Below are 23,050 nucleotides of genomic sequence, written 5' to 3'. Positions count from 1 at the left end.
TACATATAATGGGAATGCCTTGGAGAATGAAATCCACCAATCAAGTTCTTTTCGTCAGTGAACGGCAATCATATCTGCGGATAATGCATTGTAAAATGCCCCTAAACCAACCACTTCTGCTCTATTAGATATATGGATATACAAAGCTACAAGCTGGTCTATTGCCACGCAATTACTTTCACTATAATTTGATTATATTTTTTTTCTTTTGTTTTCCTTCTTATCGTCTGTTTTCGAGTTTGAAAGGAAGTTTTGAACTGTCATGAAAGTTTGATTATAATCTGATAATCTTTAAAGGAACTCGAAGAAAAATGGCAAAATCTCCTGTACTTATAGAGTTTTTTTACGATATTGTTTCACCATATTCNGCTTTCTGGGGACCATTTCACATACACAATGGAGTGCTTCACGAGAGGGCAGTGAGAACGTTTCCAAACATGGTGTCACGACCAAAGAGCAGTGAGAATCGAGGCTTGAGACTATTTATTGTGTCGTTTTGCGTTTCCAATTTTATTTTGCAAGGGTCACGGTGCTCAGCTATTTTTTCGAGTGACTGTATTAGATATATGGATATACAAAGCTACAAGCTGGTCTATTGCCACGCAATTACTTTGACTATAATTTGGTTATATTTTTTTTCTTTTGTTTTCCTTCTTATCGTCTGTTTTCGAGTTTGAAAGGAAGTTTTGAACTGTCATGAAAGTTTGATTATAAACTGATAATCTTTAAAGGAACTCGAAGAAAAATGGCAAAATCTCCTGTACTTATAGAGTTTTTTTACGATATTGTTTCACCATATTCTTTCCTTGCTTTTGAAGTAAGAAGTAATTATATTCTGTTAAAACTTATTCTTTTATTAGAGTGGTTTACAGTTTGAAAAAAAATTTGATTTTTGGAAACAAAAAATATTGTGTTATTCTGTTTCTTCATCTTGAAATGTTAAATAAATTGTAATTTACAGGTTCTTCAACGTTACAAAACTTTATGGAGTATAGAGTTGAAATTGAAACCAATGCTTTTGGCTGGTGTTATGAAGACTTCTGGTATTCAAATATTCTACTATTGTATCTATAAATCTATGCTATATTTATTTTAACCGTACGACTAGTTACGTTCGATGTCAATTGTTTTTATTATCTTAAGTTATGTAGTCTATTTTACTACCATAATGGCATTAGAAACTGTTTAGCTTTAAATAAGTTTAGTCTGTTGTGACATATTTACCAAATGAATCAACGAGTCTTAATCATTAAAAGATCTCTCCTATTTTGTATATATGACAGATAGTTATGTATGTATTTGTTACTTTATTAATCCCCAATTGTAAATTCTGAGCAATTTTATCTACTTTTTTTTATTAATTAAATTGAGAAAAGGTTTTCTTCATGCATGCTTATATATTTCCAACAAAATAGTAATATTTTCTTATAAAGTGCTGAAGGTATTATCTCAAGTTTTAGTATTATACTATGTCAAATTTGCAAATTTTCATTTCATTTTACTGTTAGGAAATATGTCCATTTCATTATTTCATCTGTTGAATTATTTGGATAAACAGGATGTTTATTCAGGAGTAATACCTGGGCATTCTGTTTTGAGTATTCAACAAGGCAAATACCCAAAATATTGAGTTAATTGTATGTTTATGAATTTTATTGAAAACTGTAGGATTTTTTTCTTTTCTTTTTTTTTTTATCTATCAGTTGTAATAATATATTAAAAAATCTTAAGCTCAAATCTTTATTAATCTTTTTCGGAAAATAAATCTTGGATTTATTCACTCTTACTCCCATTTTTATTAGCATTTGAAAGTTTTTTTTTTAATTTGAAAACTGGCTATTATAAAAGAAGCATATTGTGTTACATGTATAACTATAGTTATAATTTTTGATTTTAAAATATAACTACTGTGTAGTTAATAGTTTTCAGAAATATCTCTTTTGTCGCTCTTATGTTGTTACAAAAGTTGCTGTAATGAAGTATAAATAACTGTAATCAAGGTAAATTATGGTTATGTCTTAAAAATAATTGAAAACTATTAATATCCTACCTACTTTTATGAAACTATAAATATCCTTCCTACTAGATATTCAACTGACCCATTAAGTATCAGTGTATCACTTAATCACTAGAGTACTCAGTACTCTAGTGATTAAGTGTAACTTCTCCTTTTAAAAATCTTTCTCTGCGCCCGTGCTGTTGCTTGAGTGGATGATGTAATGCATAATTTACAGAATATTTTATATATGTTTGTAAATCTGATTTATACTAATGGGACTGGAATCAGTCTTGAGAAAAAGTCAGTGGTCTAAATTTTGTCTTCTAATTAATATCTATTTTCAATTTGTTTTTTAAATGAATTTTTCAAAACAAAGTTTAATATTTTTAAATGTAACATAGTTTTTGTTAAATATAAATGAAAAAATTACTACTTTTTCATAACTATTGCTGTATTTCCCTTCTGATGTTTCGAAATAATGGATATAAAGTTAAATTAAGAATGTTTTTGTTACTGAAATTTATAAAGATAAGACAAAAAAAAATTAATGATAAGGAAGTGAAAAATAAGTAAAAATATGAATAACTCCAAGATAAAGTTAGAGGTGTGTTCAGTGATTATTGTAAAATAATAAACTAAGTTAACTGTTATATTTGTTTTTGGTTTAAAAATAGACTAATAAAATGAAGAAAAATAAACTATTGATGCATTTGCATAAGATACATTTTGCAATCAGTGATCTATTAATTTCTGAAAATTCTGCTTAGAAATTCTAGAGCGTGTTAATTAATCAAAAAATTCAGTGTTGACATTTTTTAGCATGACATCCTTTCTTGTTATAACTAGTTCCATATTTCTTTTAGGCAATAAACCACCTGCTGTTGTCCCTAGTAAAGGAATTTATATGGCTAAAGATTTAAAAAGACTTCAAAAATATTTCCAAGTACCTTTGTTCTTGCCAAGTGTGAGTAATTTACAATGGATTTCCTGTTTTTTTTTTTTTTTTTGTTTGTTTTTTCCTTCTAAATATTTTTTTTAAGAGACCTAAATACTTTTTATGTTAGTGCCAAAATGGATTTGTACTCAGATAGCATGATAACAATGAAAATTGTCACAGATAAAGAAATGAGCACTCAAAGATTCTAGATGCATTTGGAAACTGTAAAAATATTTAGGTAAAATTAGAATTTAAAAAAAAATGACTGTGCAAAGGTTGCTACGTAATGGTTTGAAATTTATAATACAATGGTTTGAAATTTATAATACAATTCTACACCATTATGCATTTAAGGGTTAAAAAATGTTCAAATGTACTATGAAAAGTAGTAGATCATGAATAAAGCTTTTAAATAAAGCAGTCACTTTTACCCATACAAATGTTTTATCCACTAAAAGAGGAAGCTAAAGGTTTGTTTCTATTACATGCAAGCACTTGAGTACATATTTTAGTTAGCAATTGATAAATTAAGTATTATAGTAAATTAAGGGCATTAGGTTGAATATGTGCGATTTAAAATATGCTTATTGATATGAAAATATATATTTATAAAATTGCTGTTATTAAAATAAGGCACAAGTATTCTAATTTCCTCTGTCTTATTAACTTTCAGCTTAAAAACTGCAACTAAAAGTAACATATTTATTAGTTGTGTTTTTCTTGCACAATTGCAATTTTTTTTAATTGAAATGTAAGCATTTTAATTATAGCATATATTAATTGAAATCTTAATTTTTAATTGAAATTAAAATATATTTAGATTTCAAATATGCTCTTTTCATTAGGATACCTTGTACTTTAAATGTTGTTTTACTATTATTTATCCCTTTCAGAATTTAATGGATATAATTTTCAAACATGGAACTCTTAGTGTCATGAGGTTTGTGACAGCTGTAGATTGCGTAAGCCCAACAGACCTCGAAAACATAACCCGAGCTTTGTGGCTTCGTTTGTATAAAGATGTAAGTAAATGTTTTATTATAATGTTTTTTTTTCTGTAAATTGGAATATCAATGTAAAATTTCTTTAAAAATTAAGCATACTAAAATTATTGGTGCAAGTTCAAATAATTATCTAGTTAAAAGTTTCATATGGCTCTGAAATTTTCTTAAAAATTATTTATTCAGGATACGCATTACTTTTGCATCAACAAATTTGTACTATGCTCAGTGGTGCACACTGGGCCTTAGACTTAGACTTAGAGGTTGGGCAGCTCTGACGAGCAGGGCACATCGACCAGAGGTCTATTGTACCCAAACCCTANGTAAAATTTCTTTAAAAATTAAGCATACTAAAATTATTGGTGCAAGTTTAAATAATTATCTAGTTAAAAGTTTCATATGGCTCTGAAATTTTCTTAAAAATCATTTATTCAGGATATGCATTACTTTTGCATCAACAAATTTTTACTATGCTCAGTGGTGCACACTGGGCCTTACTCCTCGTGGTGCACCCTGGGCAATGTTCCAGTAACGGCAAAGTGGTCTACAACTTTGGCATTTTATCCTGTTCGTTTATTTTTGCCTTGCCATTGGAAATTTTTTTAAAAAATATGCTTAGTGTCTTACAGTATGCTGTATTTTGTTTCATTCTTACTGAATATTTTTACATTCATTTAACCTGGAATAGTATGAAATTTCAGAACTTAAAATTTTTATTTTTGCATTTATTGTAAGCATATTTCAATATCAGCAAAGCAAAATTTTAAAACAAAGTATGGACATGAAGAATTTTGTTTAAAAAATTGCAGTTTATTGATAATTGATCTATTAAAGTTTTAACATTTAAATAGATTTTATTAAAATTTACATTACAGGTCTATTGGTCAAACAAAATTCTTTACAATTATTTTCAGTGTCATTAAATTTATTTGCGTTAAAAATAAATTATTTTTTAATTATAAATATATTTTTATGTATAACTACCTATCAATTTACAAATAGCCATTCTGTTATATTGATTGTTTTAATTTCCTCGATCTTAAGTTTTTTTATTATTTGTAGAAGTATAATTAGGTCTAACAGAACCCCCCTCCCCTTTAAAAGTAATTCTATCTATGGCCCTGACTTTATCACAGATGTGGAATTTGTGCCATGAATTTTCTGCATCTGCATAGTTGAAAAGTACAAATATGTTTTTAAAATAGAAACATTTCCGTGACAACATTGTTAAAAAACATGCTTACTAACTTATTGTTCTGTTCTTGGATGATTTTGTGGTTACCTTTTAAGATTCATTTTATTTTCAAATCATTTGTGTATTTAGCCATTATTGATAACAGGACTTAGAAAAAGAAGGTAAAATATAATTTAATTTTTATAATACTTGTTGATAACTTTTCTAAACCAAGTTTTTAGCAGTAAACATGCCTAGATAAATTTAGATATCGCTGGCTGAAAACAAAGAAAAATTTTATCTGTCATCTTATTGCAGTAGTACGTACTGTAATAAATGTAATTTTTGCCTTGAAACTCAGATTTCTCGAATGTTGCATGCTTTTTTTTTTATTCAAATGCATTTGAAAAATACAAATATAGAATTAAGATAAAAACTTTTAAACTCTGCTAATAATATATTATTATTAACTAACACAAAAATATTTTAGTAATTTTTTTTTTTTNAAACTCAGATTTCTCGAATGTTGCATGCTTTTTTTTTATTCAAATGCATTTGAAAAATACAAATATAGAATTAAGATAAAAACTTTTAAACTCTGCTGATAATATATTATTATTAACTAACACAGAAATATTTTAGTAATTTATTTATTTATTTTTTTAATTTTTGAACAAAAAAATTTTTCATGAAATTTTATAATTTCAAATTATCTCAAATTTGTAGAATCATCCATATTTATTTGTGAATTTTGTTATATACACGTTAGATTAAACCAAATATTTGTAAAAATAGTCTTTGTCTGTCTATGAAATTTACATAAGTAGTGCTGCAAATTAACTCTGCAAGTTCTACCAGGTACAGGCTTTTTTTTATTTATTTTTCTTTACTCATTCCTTTTAATAATTTATTAGCATGTTTTTTTTCCCTGTAAATCTTTTATCCTGCAAAGAATTAAAAATGATATACTGTTTTGGCTAAAAATTATATATTAAATGTTCATTTTTAAATTAAATTTTAATACTCCACTGCAGTACTATTAAAAAGCTCAAAATAATTAAAAAATTCAATTTTCAATATTCATTGATGAAAATAGATTTTAAAAACCATTGTTACCTATGTAAGCTAAATATTTCAGTTATCCTAAGTAGGTCCTTTTCCTATTATTCAGATAATTAAAGTTTTACCATGCCTGTTATTATAATAAGTTTGACGGCATTATAATATTGCCCATATTTTATGATTTTTCATTTCTGTAGAAATAATAAGCAAAAATTCTTTCAGTAATACATTTCAAAGTTAATATGTTAAATTGGTTTAATATTACTGTCATAATGACATCTTTCTGTTTTTACAGCATAAAGATATTCAAGAACTACAAAGCTTCAGAGAGGTACGTGTTACAGCATTTAAAATTTGTCATAGATTTTCAATTGGAAAGCAGATAATTATATATATATATATATATATTTAAATTTAAGGCTGGAATTTCAATTAAAATGGATCCTGCAGTTCTTGAAAAAGCTTTGAATACCGTGAATAGTTCTCTAGTAAAAGATAGATTAAAAGACTACACTGATGAAGCCTTAAATTACGGAGTATGTATTACTTCCTGTGCTAAATGTTTATTTTTGTTTTACTGTGTATTCCGTCATTAAACTTAATTTTGTATTAGAATTTTAAAAAAATTATTACTGTTTGCATATGTTTAATTTTTTCAAAACTCTAAAAAAAACTAACCAATAATAAAATAATAGTGAAAATAATAAAATTCATAACAAGTAGTAATAGTAAGAAGTTAAAAACCTCTTTTGTCCTTTTCATGTTATTTTACTTACCTAAATTGTCCCTTGCATTAAATTAAAACCGGGTTAAAATAGTTTTTTAAATTAGATTTTAATTAATTTTATTTTTCTTACTTCCTATTAAAATAGTTTTTCTCTAATCATTTACTTTTTCAATATTTTATCATATTTTAAACACACAAAAATATTGTACACTAAATTCTAAAACAATTGTAATAAACTAGTAAGTTGATAAATATAATAAAAGATTGAATTCCTTCATCTACAACTATAACAATTATTAATTTTTTTTTGTTAAATTTTGTCTTATTACATATGAAATGTTACATTATTTCCACAAATCATTTCTTATTGTAATGTACTTCAAAGTATTCTTTAAAACAAAATAAAAAAAGTCTGATGTCTAACTTTAGTAGCTTTTTAATTTGATTTCAACAACTATTCTTTGTATGACGTCTTTATATGAATTTGTATATTTTTATTAGTATGTTTCATACATATTTAATGATGCCCCATAAATATAATGCTGTTAAATAGCTTACCCAACCCATACCTCAACTTACCCATGGTTCTAATATAAAAAATGTTCATTTTTTTAAAAAGTAATTTTATGACTTAGTGGCTTAGTTTTTTAAAAATTACAGAATTAATTCGGAATTTTTATTACAATCTCAGAGAATTAAAAAATCCTCATTTAAGTCAATAAAATAAATTTAAAAAATATTATCCAAACCCATAGTTGCCAACTTGTATAGTTAGAAAATTTTTTATAGATTAATAGTAAAATAATAATTAAAGAAAGAATTTTTAAATACTTCATCTACTTAACACTTGCCAGTTTAATCACCTAACAAGTAGATCTTATATTCATGTGTTTAAATTATCCATTTGTCATAGTAAATAAAACTTTAAATTTTAAGACCAAGGTATATACTTAAAAGGATAATTGTTGCTACCACTAAATAACTTTTTCCTTAATGATCCTACTAGTCTGCAGAAATCCTAACCTCAAAAAAAATGTAATTTTCTGAATATTTTGTTAAATATGAAGTAAATTTAATTTGATTATTCCAATCAGATGAGAATAAATTGTGAAATGTTGTGCATTCATAAATCATTAACATTGGTGAAAGCAGTATTTATATTTACATTATTATTTTCTAAATTATCTACCTTCAATATGTAGATCAATTTCTCAAAATATTTCTAGTAATAGAATGTAAGCTTGCTTAAGCTTGTTTTTAAGTCACAATGCATAGTGATATATTGCCTTTCTGACTTTTTTTTACCTAATTTTTTGCATAAAAGTAGCATGAATTATTATATTTTGAGTTATTTTCCTGAATAAATTTTTTGTATTTTTACTATTTTTATTTGGGTATATTCATTATTTCAATATCAATATTAAAAAAAATTTAAGCTTTACTCTGATGGGTCAACATGCCTTATGATAAAGGTAACTTAATTTCCTTTTTTTTTTTTTTTTTTTGAGACAGAGTGTCGNTTTTTTATATTTTTACTATTTTTATTTGGGTATATTCATTATTTCAATATCAATATTAAAAAAAATTTAAGCTTTACTCTGATGGGTCAACATGCCTTATGAAAAAGGTAACTTAATTTCCTTTTTTTTTTTTTTAATTTGAAACTATATTTATAAAACTTCATGTTCAGAAGTTAATTATACAAAGTCTTTGAGAAGCTCTTTTTATACATTCTATATATATATAGTGAGTAAAACAAATTTTTTATTTATTCTTTAGTGTTTTATAATTTTTGTTTTAGGCATTTGGAGCCCCCATGATTGTAGCCCATGTAAATGGTACACCGGAAGTATTTTTTGGAAGTGATAGATTTGAACTTCTTGCTTCTGTATTAGGTAACTTTTTCTACTTTTTTTCCCCCTACTCTGCTCATTTTGGCATGATGGTGCAATTTTTTTTTTACTGAAAACTAAATGTGTATGTTTTTATTTGCAGGGGAAAAATGGCTTGGACCTGCTCCAGCTAGTGTATCCTCTTCTAAGCTTTGAAACAATTTTTGAAATGAATGATAGTAATACCAAATATTTACTATTGTTAAAAGATAAGGATCTTTTAACCATTATTTTAAATTTAATCTTGTTATTTACATATCAGTCCTTATTGGATTTATAAATGCAGCATGTAATTATAAAGTGTATGCAACATGTATTATTATTTTAATAATTTGAGTTTCAGTAGATGAGAAGTTTTTTAATTAATAGGTATTGTTGAAAATTTAGTTCAATGAATCGTTGATGCATCAATTTGTATATACTTCGTATATTTGTTATTCACTTTGCTTGTATATGATTACCCTATGTAAATATTTTGATAAGTAAAATATTTATCTTTTTTGATAACTGGATTTTAATTTTTTTTTCCAAGTTTGTTTAAAATATTTGGTAAATAAATTTTTCTATTTACTAGAGTTAGTCTCTTCAGATTCAAGATATATTTAATTTACCCTTTAAAACAGATGTCTAACATACAATATTATAGATGTCTAACATACAATATTATTAGTAGCTTATTATCATTTCACAACACTAGGTAATCGTATTAATTATGTAATTCTCTAAAACAATGCATAAGACTTTTAAAGTAGTTAAATTACTAAATTTACTATTTATTAATTTAACTGTTTATATGAGTTATGGGTAAAAAAAATTTAAAATCTGATTTTTCTATAAATTAAGAAAAAATATTTTTTCTTAGTTTGCATTTTTCATCTCAATTATCAAACAAGTACTTGTGTTTAAAACATGGCTGGACTAGCTATGTTGTTGTTCTTTCTAATGCCACTTGCCAATATCAGCAAGATTGCTTGGTAAAACCAAGCAAATTTAAGGCAAATTGTGCGTTTCTTGTTTCTCAGTGGCACTATCTATAGCCAGGAATACGACTTCAGCCACACATGCCTCACAAACCATTTATAGGGCGGGCCCATTCATACATCCACAGATCGTAATTTTGACCTGAACCAGAGAATGATCAATCTCCTCTTCAGTACCCCCAGAGGTATGATTTGTTATGGGAACATAGAGGCCAACAGATTTAACGTGCACCAGTTACCATTTACTACACCTGGAGCCTTCGGTCGGCAAGGATCAAACCCACAATCTCTTGGACATGAGCCCAACACACTACCAACCAGGTTATCCTGGCCAAAGAGAAAAAGAGACTATCTATGTAAATATAGCTATCAACTTTAGATAAATTTTTATTTTTGCAAAAAGACACTTATTTCATGAACATGCTTGCCAATGCAAAAATCACTTTCTTTCAAATTTATATAATTTTTCAACTTATGCTATTAGGACAATGCTTTAATATGTGCATTTTATATGAAGAAAAATTTAAAAATAGTGGCTTCTGAAAATGTTGTGTAAAATTGTAGGTGATTTATACAGCGACAAAAAATTGAGAAAAGGACTGAGAGTCAATACAATTTCTCAAGTTATAATTTTAAAAAAGGAAGAAAATTGTAGAGACATAGAAGGTGAAAAAATTTTCCCATCTGCCATTGCCTATTCTCTTCTGAGTGGAGTCGTAATGGCAGGTCAAAAGTTTTCTTAGTTTGTAGTTTTGACAGTTTATGTCAAAATCCCCCTCTTTTTTTTTTTCCTTTTTGTCAGACCTTTAATGTGAAAACAAGACAATATTTATTTTTATATGAGTTTAATTTTCTTAGTTTTGTTAAAACAATTTTTGAAAAAAAGTCAGATCAGGGACATAAAAACTTATGTTATTGAAATGCTTATTTGAATATATAAATGCTTTTACTTTTGAAAATTCAGCAATGTAATTTCAATGCTTATATACATTTAGTCTCTAGAAATACTGCACTAGATGATTAACTAGATCACCTCAATTTGTTTTCTTACTACTTTAGAGCAGATCATAACTAATCTCTTGATGAAACTTTACAGAAATATTCTTAATAAGTTATCCTAAACTCAAAATATACGTTCATTATTATACAATGTTTTAATAACTAAATGTGTATCATCTACAAATTATACACTTTGTGAACTGGCATCTTTTATATCTGCCACTGTAACTGTAAGCCCTCCAATTTTTTGTATTGCAAAAATTTATCTCTTATCTTTTTGAACTAATCTTAGCAACATCAATATAATAAGTAAAAAATATGAATAATTTAATTACAATGAGTAAAGTGGAAAAAATTACAAGTTATGGACTCAAACACAAAAAAGTACACTAATAGCTGTTACAATTAAAACTATTTTCCTTTTCAAATTTTAAGAATCAAACAGAAAAGAATACCATGAGAATATTTGAATTGTATTTTTATTTTTGTAATGTTACTAATTGTAATATATTGGTATAGAAATAATTAAAGACGAACAGTTGAAAATTTTGAACATTAGACGATGTGTGATTCTATTCCAAGAAATTGTTTAAAAATTATTTAGTTCTCACTATATATAATAAAGTATTACTTTCCAAACTTAACTTCATTTATCTACACAAATTTTCTAAGATATTTTACTAATTATTTAGCACAAAAAAAATCATATTTTATGTAATTAATATAAACTTATCCTTATTTCTTTCATGAAAATTTTTAAGAAAGTAAAAAATAAATTGATTGTGTCAGTTAGAAACTCTGCTTGCTACAGCGGAGCACAAATGGAGAAGAAGAAAAAAATTAATTTCATTACTAAAGAATATATTTAAAGAGAAATCTTTTATTGCAAATCGATTTTTTAAAAAAACAGAACAAATATTTTCTTTCCTGGAAAGAATAGCACAACTTTTGAACAACATATTCTTAGTTCAAAAATCTTAAACTGGATCTAATGAAGCATTTTCCATTACTCATAATCTTGGTTAACAAGGAACCACTTTTCACAAAGATAACTAATTACAAAAATATATACTGTCTTATAAAATTTTGTGTAAGTTATTAAAAATTAATTAAAAAATTTAATTATAAGCATACTAAAAAAGAGATAAATAATTATTTAATCAAACATTTTAAGCAAAAATTGAAAATATTAAATAGTGTTGCATTTCCTTGTCCCATAGCTTTCTAACTTGCTCTTTAAAAAAAAAATCTCTTTTTATGAATTTGAATTGAAGAACGTATTTTAAAAATTTAATTCTCTGATTTTTTTAGTTTCACATATTTAATTATTTAGGCTATTATGTGAAATACCGAATAGTCGAATTAGCAGAAAAATTTAGAATTAATAAAAACTTATATTCTTTTAATTTGTTTAACAACCATCTTAATGCCTTGGTTTCCTTTTGCCAAAAAAAAAGTCTTCTCAGAAATATACATATTTTAGACATTTTTTCCAATATATTTAAATGCTGATGTTTGCTTGCTACTCCCAAAAAATCACTCTTGTAATGAGTTAGGACTTTCTATGTAAAAAATAACATACTATTTTTATTTAATCATTTCTGCACATATGCAATAAATGCTGTCAACCTTATTATGATATTAAAATATTACCAGCACATTCAGAATCGATAATTGATTATTAAAAAATTTCTTAATTGTTTTATCACCTGTTTCTGACGATATAAATGGACTGTAAATTTAACGATTGGTTTTAATAAAGGGCGTTCACCATAGAACAAACAAAACAAATTGAAATAAGATATATTTTTAATATTATAAATTATTTATTAGGAGAGGATGCTCAGTATAGTACATCCTCTACGAACACAAACATTAAGAAGCGTTCGCCAAATTGGCAAACTATCATGGCGACATAACACATTTTGATGCATGACATTTAACATCACCCACTATTCTTTTTAATTAGCACTGACTAAATAATATGTCAAATATTCAATTAAGTTTGTTACTAGAGCTTGTGAAAAATTTTATCTAATTTATACATCTATAATTAAAAGAATTCATAATCAAGGTAGACTTTACTCTTAATATATTAACCCCTGAAAAGTTTTCAAAGGTTTACCAAATGAGGAAAGAAAAAAAAAACATTTTTCAATTGCAGAGAATCTTATTGATATATAAAATATAACGATTGTTGAAAGCAAAATTTCTGAAAAAATAAAGCAAAAGCTTTTGCTTAAAAGAAAACACAGGCATAAAAAGGGTAATTAATATACCAATAACTCCCAAATGGAATGAAATTTTTTTTAAAATCCCATTGCAGTCTAACATGGATATCATGAACTTTTTTATAATCACGAAAAAGGTTCATTCTTTCCACATTTGTGAAGCTGATAATAAATGAAGCCTCTTTTAGCCTAAATACATTTCTTAGTAAACTTTCACAAAATATTTTAGAGCACCGAAAATAGTTCACCCCCCCCCCTTTATTTCTCAATAATTTAAGATGATTTCTTGTATTCCAATTCTTAAAGACTTTTTTTGAATAATTTTATGAACCATTTCTCAAAGCCTTAATGAAGAGATCACCATTTTTAAAAATAAGTTGCCTGAATCATCCATTAGGCAAATAAGATATGGGTGCATAGATAAGAAACGAAAAGTAATCCTGAAAATAACCACTGGTTACCCGTTATGTGGCAAGTCAACAAAAAACATGGCAGTTTAAATTAAATAAACAACTGGTAACTTTTTCCACTCTGATTTTTTTTTTTTTTTTTTTTTTTTTTTTTTTTTTTTTTTTTTTTTGAAAATCGTTTAATAATAAAAGTACTTCAATGGAGAAAGAGACTCCTGAAAACACAATTTTCATTAAGATGTTCAATATTTCCATTCAAAATTTTGATCCTTCAGAATCCATCAATTTGTGGTGGTAAGATTCATATGGAAGGAAAGTTCTTTAAAAATTTACATATTTCAGAGTTGTAATTCATACATTAAATGTATTTTGCCTTCCCAAATATTTTTAAATAAAGTTCTTTGAAGTCTGTATGTTTCATTTTATTTTTTCACCTATATATATATTTTTTATTGCTGGATTAGCTTTTTATAGGCGTAAATTATTTCTAATATGAATTTTAATTTAATTTTTTAAAAAAATTTGGTTATCATTGAAAAAAACCTATTGGTATCAGTCACAGACTTATTAGGTTCGAGAAAAAAGTTGCTCATAAATTATTAGTCAACAGGCCACTGGCTACTAATAATTCAAATTTTCAGGTGTATGGAAAAGCAATAGCTCAGATAAGATTGGACGCCCACAAAAATAATAAAACTTAATATAATCAATCCCAAAGAAATAAACATTTAAGAGGAATTAGTTACTGTGGACATTATGTGGTGATAGGAAAGAATCAGTATTGTTAAAAGAGGTTATACAGCATAAGAAAAGAAAGATGGCATAACAGAATTTTAGCAAAATATATAGTAAAGACGTTATCTATGGTTAAAACAACTGAAGTTACATGAAATATGTTATACAGCTTTTAAAATGTCGATAGTTATTATAACTATATTGCTAAAAAAAAAAGTATTAGAATTACCTGACATTTTTAGTTTCTTCTTTTGAGTTCAAGATATCGAAGATCCAAACATTAATCTAGTACAAACCAAATTCAAACTTCATCAGCATTTGTTTGCCTAGAAGGTCCCAAAATTTTTAAGTTTCAATTTTTCAGAAATTTCTTTTAATTATTAATACTGAAATATTGAATTAATATAGGATCAGTGCACCTGTCCTTCTTAAGGTATTCGAACCAAATGGTGTTTAATAAAAGAGCAAAAAAAAAAAAAAACAGCATTTGTATTCTTGTAAAAATTACATGTTGCTGTTCGATCACAGGCTTAAATATTTATTGAAAGAAAATCTGAACATTTTAAAGAAATCTTGATTTTTTTTTTTAATAAGGGTATCAACAACTACACAGAGCAGAAGAGATAATTGAATTACCTAAAAAGGTTTTATTTATTAAACCAAGTTGCCAATAACTCGAAGAAAAGGTTTGATTTATTATATATTTTATTTCAAATATGTAGTACACTTTTAGAATAATGTTTTTTTAAAAAGAACGCTATTTAACTCTAGTAAATGGTATTCAAGTCTCCAAAATAATTCTAGCTAGAGAATTCATAATATATGTTTGCTTCCAATTTCCTATTTATTGTAATAAATAATTAAATTGCCTAAATAAAAGAACTTAGTAAATATTTTCAGTTATTACTGAACAAATTTAATTAGTAGTGTTTATACACAATTCCATTCAAAACTCAATTTTAATAGTTTTATGTTATGCATTTCTTTTTATATGCCTCATTGTATAATTTTTAAATAAATTATCCTCCTAAATATTCCTAACTTAACTGTTCATATTTCTTAATCATTGGCATAGAAAATTGCCTATTTTCTTTACATTTGTTAAGCAACAAGATAAGGTACACTTTGAATTCTCTAGAGTTTCATGGACATCAAAGAGATAGTCTTAAATCAGTATTCCAGTCTCTATTTTTTTTCTAAAGTTGGAAAATTCAATATCTATTTGAAAATTTTATGGGCACAACCATCAGATAAACATCCTACATAATTTTTATGGTCAAATATATATTTGGACAAGGACGAAGGTTATTAAGAACTAAAAATCAAAATTTGCAATTTACTTTAACTAGAAATTCTCTTGCTTGCTCAATTCTATTATATAAACTGATTTCTTAAAATTAGCTACTAATTCTTTTTAACCATATTTTATCAAATATTTCAAAATAATTTTTAATATTTACACTATAAATCTAAGCCACCTGTCTGCCGCTTCTCACCAGACCATTGCCTTGAAGCAATTGTTTCTTGGCATAATAAATTTTTTACAAAAAATTATATCTACTTAAAATAAATGTACTAAAAAAAATTGTTTGCTTACTCTTGTGCCTCCAAAAAAAAATATAAAAATTAATGTCGGAAAACTGGATCATACAACATGGTTTTCAAACCAATAAAAATGGAAAACTAAGTTGAAACATATATTTCTGTTAGGAGATCTAAAAAAAAAAACTATGTTTTTGATAGGAAACACTTAGCTTAAATAAGACAGTAAAAACTTACAATATACCTGTCCGCATTAACTCAGATAAAAGTGAAAAAAAAAAGAGACAGCAAATAAGGAGGCCTCAATATTCAAATTTTATTTCGATATCAAAATCAGAAATGTAAAATACATAATGCACAATCTCCTGATAAAACAAGAAATTAATAGGTATAAAGTTTTGAAAGTATAACAAGGAAATAAGACAATTTTGAATATAAAACAATTTTTTTTTTATAAATAAATGAAGATAAAATATAGATGAACACTTAATACTTCATGATTTATTGCTATAACAGTGAAGCTAACACTAAAATACTGTGTGCTTACATTCAACAAGATGAGAATATTTTAGTAATAACAAAAGGTTACACCATTTAGAATAAATTTTGCTTAGAGTACATCAGAGAGTTAACAATTTTTTACCATAAATATCGACTTTCCTCTTGGGAACATACAAGCTAAACATACATTCAAAAAGCATGCAATATTCATTTAAATATTAGCAACGGGTTTCATATAGGCCACTCCTTCCGATGTAACGAACCCATTTAATAACGTCATGATCACTATAGTTAAGTTTTGGTTCAAACACTTTCAAGTAACGAACTTTCAAGCCAGATGGAGCAAAAGGTACTTCGAAATTCATTGATATAGGAGGACGATTCCACTTCTTTTTAGTATCGGTTTGCAAAAGCTCAATTTCAGCACTCAACTGGGTTTCTTTCATACCTGCCATACGCTTGATTTTCCATACAATAGCATTCTCACTGGCTTTGTACTTAGCTTTGCCCTTCATGCAGATGAGTTGAACACCACTAGTATTTAAAGGGGTAGGAATGCGGACTTCGATTTTCTGTCCAATGAGAGAAGATTTAAAATTAGATTTTAAGACAACTTTGACTTCCATCTTGGTACGGCCTACTTCTCTAACGAGGGGTATAATACGAAAGGGGAAACTAATATCCTTTGTGATTCTGTAACGCATCAGTTCGAATTCTCCATCTGGAGGAATAAAACTGATGCTATGCTCACTCTCGAACTTGCTCAGTTTGACACATTGGTGGAACTGGCAATCGTCAATTGCAATCGATGTTTTACCCGTGCTGCGACTTGGGTCATCCAGTGTGGTAGATTTGCCTTTGCTTTCCATGGTGATTTTGTCATTGATTCCAAATTTACATTCAGGCATACCGGAAAGGTAAGACTTCATTACAACTCTTCCAGCAACGTGAGCGCTCAAAACTTGACCCTGAGGAGACATTAACAGGTTGACATACTCCAAAACATCCAGGAACAACTCGTTTCTCCGGTACTTAATTCCCTCGCGACGCCATCCGATCTGACCAGTGACTTGAGTTGTAATCTGGGTCTGTTCCTCCTTGGTTTGAGATTTTACTCCTTGCTGGGTAATAAAGGTCTTCAGAATCCCGGTATCTGTATTCTGTGGATATCCAAAATCTAATATTTCATCAAGAAGCTCATAAATTAAGACAAAATTATTCTTTACATTCTCTTCACTTATTTTTCCAAAGTAAGACTGCATTACTTCTACCATTTTAAGAAGGAATTCAAATACCATAGCTGCATTGACATTTTGCTTAGTTACAGCAGCCAACCAGATGTTGCTTCGTTTAATGTGGAAAAAACTGGTGCGAGCTATGTTGGTGACTGGACTACGTACTTGTTGTCTAGCGTGAATGACATTCACACGGAATGCATCCACAGCATTTCTTCCTATGTCATCTCTAAAAACTCTAGATACTAGCACCTCTCCTTTATGGTTGTAAATAAATAACCCTCCAATCATGTTTCTGTTATATCCGACCTGAAATACAAACAAAGTAATTTAAAAAATACATTGTGCACAGTCTAATTTACTTTAAGAGTTAAAGAAAATTTTAAATACTAAGTAAAACCATAGATATGATTGGAGTTTAAAAATTTCTGAATTAGTCATAAGAAAAATTATTATAGTAAAATCTGATAATTTTTTTTTTCAGATAACCACTGCATTATTTTTTTTTTACATTAAGATATTTTAAAATTTCTCATGCATTTAAAATTTTTTAAGTGAGAGCAGTGGATATTACCAAATTGAAGTGATAGATTTATGAAACGTACAACATGTTTTACATTTTTTATTACATTTAAAATTATTACTGCAGTGCAGATTTCACTAAAATGTATGGTAGTCACTAGAAAGTCATTCCGCATTAAAAGGAGATTGGTAGCAAACATATTATAAGGTTAAAACCTCCTCTTACACTAATTAAAGGAAGCATTTCAAGATTTTTTTCTTTTTAGCAGGGTAGAATAAATATAAAAAATGTAGACTTTTGTTGAACCCATGCATTAAATTTTAGAACATACTATAAAATTTTTGATTAAAAAAAATATTTACAATTATGAGGCCACTTTGAGTTTATAAAAACTAAAATGCATAAGTAAAATATTTACAAATTCAGGTATTCAAAATTCTATTAAATGCATTTTACTAATTAATATAGAAAACACATGTACATAAACTTAATAGATGAAAATATCCTTTCAAAAATTCTAAAAAGAAATACTTTTAAACTATTTTTAACAAAAAAAAAAATTTTTTTTCAATTATACTGATAATTTTTTCACTAGAAATGACGTTTGAATGAACAAGTTACTTTTTAAAATATAGTTTTAATTTACTCTTGGAGTTATAATAGTAAACGAATTATTGCTCGACCAAAAGAGGGCGTTGTAATCACTCACAATAATTCTGTAATCACTTTTGTGGCAGGCAATGGATTGAACTGGATAGCTTATTAGAAAGCCCCAATTCGCATTATATTTTTATTAAATTTGTTTGTTATTAAATATGGTTTCTTTAATTAATGCACTCATTCGCCACTGAATCATTCTGCAACAAATAAAAAATCAAAAATAAAATAATTTTAAAACTTTATATTTTCAAAATTTAGTTAGCTTTCAGTTTGATAGAGCTGAAATTAAATATATAAGAGGTAATGTGATTGAGGCAAGCAAAGAATAGTAAATAGAAAGCATTTGCAGATAAGAAAAACTTAAATTACACAGCATATTTATAAAATCTAATTTTGAAATGAACAGATTGGCGATGAAAAAAAAATGCAATTCTAACAAATCTAAATTATTTATTTAAAAAAAACTCACTCAATTAAAATCTAAAAAGACTTTAAACAAAATTAATGAAGAATCAAGAATGATGAGAATTCCATTTTTCTCTTGAAGGCATATATCAGAAATAAATTGGGAAACTTCAAAACTACAGAGATAAGATTGTTAAAATTTTATAAAGCAAATATGAATTATCAAAAGACATTAAGCATAATACTAGAATTCAAAGCTACCAATATGAACAATTAACTAATTCGGTATGGAGTAACAGACTACAAAATAATGTCTAACTATTAATAAATAATTAGCAATCATACTAATAAAGTATCCCAATTAAAAAAATATAATGCTAAAAGAATTTATCCAAACAATTTCCCTGAAAAATTTTAATTTGCAACAAAAAGTGCAAGTGCCAAAAGTATAACTCTTAGAAAATTAGTAAAGTTTATATTAAGCAATTATAACAATAAAATCAGAAAACTAATAATTAGTAAACTAAACTTAAATTTTATTATTAATTACGCATCCTTAAACAAAGAGAAAATACATTAAAAATTTATTTAATACTAATTCTACGAGAAGCTTTTGATTGATAACATGTCTGTGTCAATTTAATACTTAGCTAAGCAGACAATGTAATTAGTGGAAGGAATTTCAATTTTGGCCTTTATTTTTAACTATAATTAGTTTTTAAACTTGTTTCATAAAATGATATTTAAGAGATACAAATACGAGGATCTAAAATTCTAGTTTTTAAAAACATTATCAATTTGAAAAACGAACAGTAGTCTTTTAAATTACAATTCTCAAATTAATTAGGTACCTAATAATAAAAACCTAAAATATCCGTAAATATTGTATTACATTTCACTTAAGTAGGGTCGAGATGTAACTTTTTTGACAGTAAAAAAAACAGAAGCAAACACAAATATATGCATTTTGTGCATTCCCAAGAAACAGCAAATATATTTAAAATGATTACTATACACATATGTTAATAGAAAACCTATCGCAAATAATAATGTTTCATAAAACCCTTTAAGTTAATGCAATCTAAATAAAAAATTAAAAAAAAACGGAGGAAAAGGAAAAAATAAATAGCAAAAAACAAACTAGGGCATTAAACTAGGGTGTTAAACTAATCGAATTTCAGAAGAAGGCATACAATAAAAAAAATTAAATAAAAACAAAGCCTAATATGAATATTGAAAAGTTGTATGAAAGTAGACGCAGGTAAATAGAAAACAAGCAAGTACTTAAATTATAGAGAAAAAAAAATTAAACTTATAGGAAACCTGGAATTGTTTAGTCAAATGTCATTTCCGAAAGAAACGAAATTGAAAAGCTTATAACCATATAAAAATATAATATGAAGCTAGTAAGAGAGAATACAATAGTGCAAGTGTAATTAATAACTTGTAAATAAAGAACAACTAGTATTTAATTAACAATTTAGATTAACAAGGCGAAAGAATAAGTTTAACGTCAGCAGTAGTTGCACAAAGGTTCAACGTATAAATATAATGATATTTAATTAATAGTGCTGCAACTAAAGGAAATATTATCGTGAAAACAAATAACTGAAATTACATACTTCATATAACAGAATTTAATTGAGTAAAATCAAATAAACCACATTTTAACAAGCAGGTTCCTCCCACCAGCTATTCGCTGCCTTTCGCCGCAATCTTGCACTGTGCTGCCATTTAAATTTTGTCAAAGATGTTGACATTTAGAATTGAGAGCGGTAGCCTAAAGATAAAAATCATGAGTAAGAAATAATATCCACGAGATAATTTTACTACTATAAGCTTTTCGCAGCAAATGCGTTTCAGATATGCACGCATCTAAAAAACAGCATTTTTGAGTTTTGAAAATTCCAGAAATCGACATGTTTGTTCTCGCAAGAGATTCGTTTTATTATTGAGCATTTTTGTTCCCAATGTTTTACATTGTTTCAATTTTATGAACTAGTTCACCTGCGAAGGGAATTCAAAATGTAAAAATCTGGGGCTTCTGAAGTTCTTCAGTGACTAGTCTGGTAGCATTTTAGTAATCTGTAGGACAGGAGAACGTCATGCAACTTCATGCTGCAATTAAAGAGTTAATGATAGAAGTGCGTGAGTTCGAGACCATTCACAACGCATGCGAAAAAATAGCTTATTCGAGTTGGTGAATAGTACAGTCACTCGAAAAAATATTTTTTCGAGTGACTGTACTACTTAACGAAAAATTTACCAATCAGGTTTTCATTCACACCTCCGAATTTGCATGTGCTATTTTTTTCTCACTTGCAGTGTAAATGGCTCCTTAGTTCTTTCTTTCTTTATTTTTTTTCCATTTGCTCGAGTCATTTTTTTCCCAACGTTGCATACAAATCGAACTGCAAAGAGGATTGATAAAAGAGTTATGGCCATCAATTTTCTGAAAACAAATTATGAATTTTTAGTACCCAAAAGATTGCACTTATCTTGAAAATATATAAATAAATACATTCAAGTGTGTTACAGCACATAGTTTGAGTATTTAAGGTTCTGGGCACTTGATTAAGGAGCTTTTAAAATAATGAATTATTTTCGACTTCTTAAAAATGCTAAACCGTAACTTATTTTACATAATTCATTAAAAATTTTAACTTTTTTAAAAATAGCTAAAATAATTTATGTTTATTTATTTTTTTAATAATTTCTATTTTGATTGACATAACAAATATCTTACTATTCTCAAAAAATACTGAATTTATTGTAACAAATCATAACATTATTTTGTTCGACCATACTGTTGTCATCAATGAAACACAGAAGAACAACAAAGAACGTAGTATGATTTTTGTATCTTAATTTTCAAATACGAAGCTCATTTACAGTGACGTAACTAGAGGAAACCGAACATCTGCCCCCCGGAGCGGAATTAATGTTGCATAATTGCTAATGAATTTTTGAATAAAAGGCATCTAAATTTATTCCTATAATCCTATTTTATACTTTACACAACTCTGAAACTTTCTTTTGTGAATGAATCTGTAAGTAAATGATATTTTTAATTTAACATTTGTCAGAAAGTGTGGCGAATTAACAAATTTATTTTATACATTTATTTCTTAATGAAAATATCTTATTAATGAGACAAATTTTCTACTATTAAATGTGTTCAAAACTATTTTAAAACTTTTTTTTAATGTTTTTGCTGACTAAAAGAACATTAGTGTCCAATGGCCCAACCCATCCAGAAGGGCTCATCAGCATCAAAATAGCTATCCAAGATGATGTCCATTTCAGGATGATGTTTACGGCCTATCCCCGATCCTGGATATAAATGATGTTTTCTATTTGTATTAGAAAATTATTCTGAAAGAATAGTAAAAAGAATATACTGAGAGAATATCCAAAACACGCGAAGGTTAAATTCAGTTCACAATTGATTGAACAATATAAATAACGTTTGATACATTGCTTCAGAACTAGTCAGAAAAATCTCAAAAATGGCATGAAAAAGATAATAAAAAAGTCTTAGATATGATAGAAGTGACATGACCTTGTGATGTGATCAATAATCAAGGAAGTTGTCTTAACAAACAAGTGGAAGGAAATGTGTTATCATGAATTAAAAACAATTAAAACTCAATTGGGATCAACAATTTTTCTCTTTTTTTTTTTAACATTTCCATTTGAAACATTTTAAAAAGTTGTCTGATAATTTAAAGAAAAATGTTTGTGATTTTTATTTCTCAAAACTTTTTCTACCTATCAAGCGGGGATATTTTCTCACAATTGATTTTTTTTAATTTCTGATACGTGAGATTTTTTAACAGATTTTAGTTACTTTTGTATCGCTTATTTTAAATCTGCAATCGGTTCTCTCTGCAAACTACATTTTTTTTTTAAAATGACATTTGTAGTCTATTTTTTGCCGAAATGTACAAGTTTAAAAATGTTATATACAATAGGGCGTCGCTTAAATATTGCAGAAAATTTCAAGGGGTGTTAGGGTACATCATCAGGATTAAAAT

At 26.9% G+C, this 23,050-nt stretch overlaps 2 protein-coding genes across 4 annotated transcripts; one reads left to right on the top strand and one right to left on the bottom strand.

Annotated features, from left to right (window-relative positions):
• The first annotated feature begins 557 nt into the window (after nt 1–557).
• On the top strand, nt 558–9,367 carry LOC107449019 (glutathione S-transferase kappa 1). The gene is made up of 8 exons (XM_016064411.3): nt 558–817; nt 962–1,043; nt 2,863–2,963; nt 3,830–3,958; nt 6,469–6,504; nt 6,593–6,709; nt 8,702–8,795; nt 8,896–9,367. The coding sequence occupies exons 1-8, from the start codon at nt 746–748 to the stop codon at nt 8,946–8,948; spliced, it is 684 nt and encodes a 227-aa protein (XP_015919897.1). The 5' UTR covers nt 558–745; the 3' UTR covers nt 8,949–9,367.
• A 6,614-nt stretch (nt 9,368–15,981) lies between these two features.
• LOC107449011 (adaptor protein complex 2, mu subunit) lies at nt 15,982–21,150 on the bottom strand. Of its 3 annotated transcripts, none has more exons than XM_016064403.3 (2): nt 20,636–21,150; nt 15,982–17,734 (listed from the first exon to the last, which is right to left on the bottom strand). In XM_016064403.3, the coding sequence occupies exon 2, from the start codon at nt 17,714–17,716 to the stop codon at nt 16,409–16,411; it is 1,308 nt and encodes a 435-aa protein (XP_015919889.1). In that variant the 5' UTR covers nt 17,717–17,734; nt 20,636–21,150; the 3' UTR covers nt 15,982–16,408. The 3 variants fall into 3 exon arrangements, with proteins under 3 accessions (XP_015919889.1, XP_015919890.1, XP_071035978.1); XM_016064404.3 differs by having other exon boundaries at nt 20,337–20,642; XM_071179877.1 differs by lacking the exon at nt 20,636–21,150 and adding an exon at nt 19,078–19,184.
• Between the last annotated feature and the right edge of the window lie 1,900 nt (nt 21,151–23,050).

This window comes from Parasteatoda tepidariorum, chromosome 4 (assembly GCF_043381705.1).
Source record: "Parasteatoda tepidariorum isolate YZ-2023 chromosome 4, CAS_Ptep_4.0, whole genome shotgun sequence".
Lineage (NCBI taxonomy): Eukaryota > Metazoa > Arthropoda > Arachnida > Araneae > Theridiidae > Parasteatoda > Parasteatoda tepidariorum.
Note: the sequence above shows the minus strand (reverse complement) of the source record. Positions and strands in the feature narration are given on the sequence as shown.